The sequence below is a fragment of the Nuphar pumila genome, unplaced genomic scaffold, assembly GCF_984573655.1.
Source record: "Nuphar pumila unplaced genomic scaffold, dmNupPumi1.hap1.1 HAP1_SCAFFOLD_277, whole genome shotgun sequence".
NCBI lineage: Eukaryota > Viridiplantae > Streptophyta > Magnoliopsida > Nymphaeales > Nymphaeaceae > Nuphar > Nuphar pumila.
In genome coordinates, this window is record NW_028323255.1 from 27,099 (window position 1) to 30,326 (window position 3,228).

At 53.6% G+C, this 3,228-nt stretch overlaps 1 protein-coding gene across 1 annotated transcript; it reads left to right on the top strand.

Annotated features, from left to right (window-relative positions):
* The first annotated feature begins 1,427 nt into the window (after positions 1-1,427).
* LOC149810586 (bifunctional monodehydroascorbate reductase and carbonic anhydrase nectarin-3-like) lies at positions 1,428-2,489 on the top strand. Its single transcript, XM_089994182.1, has 3 exons — positions 1,428-1,751; positions 1,936-2,063; positions 2,342-2,489. Exons 1-3 carry the CDS (start codon positions 1,428-1,430, stop codon positions 2,487-2,489), a joined length of 600 nt encoding a protein of 199 aa, XP_089850308.1.
* The last annotated feature ends 739 nt before the right edge of the window (positions 2,490-3,228 follow it).

The following is a 3,228-nucleotide window of genomic DNA, read 5'->3' on the forward strand; positions in this document are numbered from 1 at the left end:
CGGGGGCTGCCGGGCTGTTCAGCGGCTGTGCATGCCAGCTGTGTAATGCCCCCCCCACGCAAGCATCCCAGTGGGGATATGGTGCGACTTCGTCCGCATCTTGCTCTGCCACGTCGCAGGCTTCTCTGCAGCTCCAGAGACAACACTCTTGACAATGCAGACATTATTTGCCATCGTATCACACGTTTGTGCTTGTGTATATGCTTGCAGAGCTCTGCAACTCAAGCGTTCACAAGCCGCTTAGAGATGGATGCAAGATACCATCGCTGCAGGCTGAGACGAGGAAGTAGGAAGGGATTTTGGCGTGGCATGAAGCCACATAGCGTGCCGCACACCTTGTTTGTAAGCGTGGCCACAGGCTGTTGCTGTGTTCAAGGAGAGCCGAACCTGTAGCCCTCTCATGTGCTGTCATCCAGGCTGCTATGGTGCTAGAACATAGCTTCTTGCAAGTTGCTAACGTTTGAGATGCGCTGTCCAGAAACAAGACCCAAAAGCTGGAAGAACCACTTTTGGTTGGTTTTGTCTGATTTGCTAGCATTTGCTTAGTATCTGGAGATAACGATCCACTAATGATAGGTGCAATTCATAAATGACTATCTGCAACGCACGTTTGGGCATGCAGGGGTGCAGCTGAGGATGGCGGAGCTGGAGGGCCCCTCGCGTTGGGGGGCAATGTGCGCGCAGGGTCAGCACCAGTCGCCAGTGGACATATCGCTGCAGGAGAAGGTGGGCCGCACCGCCACTCCAACGCCCAACGAGGGTATGATCACCGTCATGTACCACCCCACCGAGAACTGCTTCGTCTCCAACACCGGCCACGGCACCATGCAGGTGTGTACGCACGCCAAGTTGGCATCATTTGGGAACATCCGCCAGCGGAACCTGCATGGGACCTGTAGGCATGATGCAAGGAAGGTTGTCTAACGGGCGACAGTTACTGCAGGAGTACATGGATAGGGACGTGGGAACTGCCAGGACTGCCTGACAGTCTGTGCCTTGACCATGCAACCTCATTCGGGAATACCCTACCATAAGGCAATCATGCAGTGTTTGCAGCGGATTTCAAGTAACTACTCAAGCCTAGCTTCCGTGAGCAGGGGCGTTCCTTGACTCGGTGGACACCTCACACCAAGCAGAGCTGTTGTGTTGCTGCCCGATTGGACTGCCGAATGCGTGAATGTGGTGCTGCATGCCACTCCTTGTGAGCTGCTGGATCCCCAGTGACGTCGACTGTTGCCATCGCAACACCGCATACCTGTTTCTCTCCGCCTGTGTGCACGAATGCAGAGTGAAACCTGTCACTGGAGGCTGGCGTACAATGATGTCCAGCGGTGCAGGTTTCTTTCCCGCCAGGCAACCGCGCAACGATCGGCAACAAATATCTGGAGCTGGTCCAGTTTCACTTTCACACGCCATCGGAGCACGCAATGGACGGACGTCGCTTTCCGATGGAGGCACACCTCGTGCACAAGGACCTCTACACCGGCGAGCTCACCGTGCTCGGCGTCATGCTGGAGCGTGGCGGCAAGAGTGAGAACGGCTGCTTGCGGCTGGCACTCGATTGCGCCCCAGAACCTGGCGGAGACCCTGTGCGCTGCCTCCACAACCCAATATCAGGGACATCTTGTTTACTTAGCATGAACATTCTCCAGGAGTGTGCAGGGATGATATGGGAATTTCTGGGGCTGGTGAGGGTTGAACCCCATATTCCCCATCATGCAAGGCGTTCCATTGGTTCTGAGGTCTCGCAGGTTCTGCCTGTGTGTGCCATGTCAGCAACCCACCAAACCGAGGTGTTTGAATCGATGATCCGACAATGCCTGAATTTTGCAGCGCGACGAGGGAGGGTGACCCCCCCTTAGTTTGAAGTGACGCTGAGCACGCATACGCATGCTGTGCCCCTTTCTTGCAGCCTTGACAGTCGTAGCCGTGCAGGTGTGCAACAAGTTCACAACGTTTGACCCCATGATGCTGCTGCCCAAGACCATGAAAGAGGGCAAGCGTTCTTACATTTTCTACGAGGGCTCGCTCACCACGCCGCCCTGCACGGAAAATGTCAACTGGTGTGCTTCCTCGTTGCATGCGACAATAATGTCAAATAGATGAGACGCGCATTTTCCGCTTGACTTGCAAAAGGCCATATGAAAGTGGCGCTGTATGAATGCTGTAGGGGTGCTGACTCACCTTTGCGGACCGAGACAGCATCTGCATTTCAAACTTGAGCACGGTATCAAGGTCAGCTGTGTGCGATCTCTCACACCAAGACATCATGCCACTGCGGCGGTGACTTGCAGCTGCTGCTGCTGTACCCATGGCCTGACAAGGCTCCGGTTGTGTGCAGGTATGTCTTCACTGAGGCCATCTCAGTGAGTGACAGCGAAGTGCTGGACTTCCAGGAGTTTGTGGGTGCGGGCATGTCTCTGGCAATCAATGCACGGCCGGTGCAAAGCCTGAATGACCGCACCTTCACTTACTACAACGGATTGTGATTCCGGCGTGCATTTGACGGCTTTGGAGATGAGGCGTCTTGGACCACCATTGCATAAGATGGTCGTGGCAGCGAGGCTCTGCAGCACGGCAGTTGGGACATGCATGAGGAGCGGAGGTTATGCCATTTCTTTTTGTGTCGCTCGTAGGTGGTCGTCAGTTGTTTAGTCTGTGCCTCGTGCGACAGTGTGCTCAACGTGTGGCAGAAATATATGAGCAAATTGTACATCAGATTCTTCATGTAGTATAGCAAATGGTAACAACACTGGATTGGTAGTTTTGGTGTAAAGGTACTCAGTATGATACGTCATACCCCCAAGTTGCTGCAGCGCTTTCGAAAAATATGCGGCGAGCAAAGCAACGAAACTCATGGGATACTGTGTCTCTTTGAGGGCACAAGTAGGGCTGTACATGTCCGAGTTTTCCCGTAACATGCGTATGGTATGATACGCGCATATCGAGAGATTGGTGAAAGGGTGCACACGACTCACCATGCGAATTCGTCAACGACATCCTGGGTACCAGCAGTGCTGTACAGACTGAACAAAGCAGGGATAAAAATGACACATCATTGTACAACATTGCCGCATCTACGTGGACATTGGCAACTCCCCCATACTACATGGGAATCAGTGCCACCTGAGTCACTTCCCAATCACAAACAAGTTGTTTGCCCATCAAATATCCATGCGTACGCCGACAGCCACTGCTTCATGCAATACTGTGTAGAGGCCACCACGC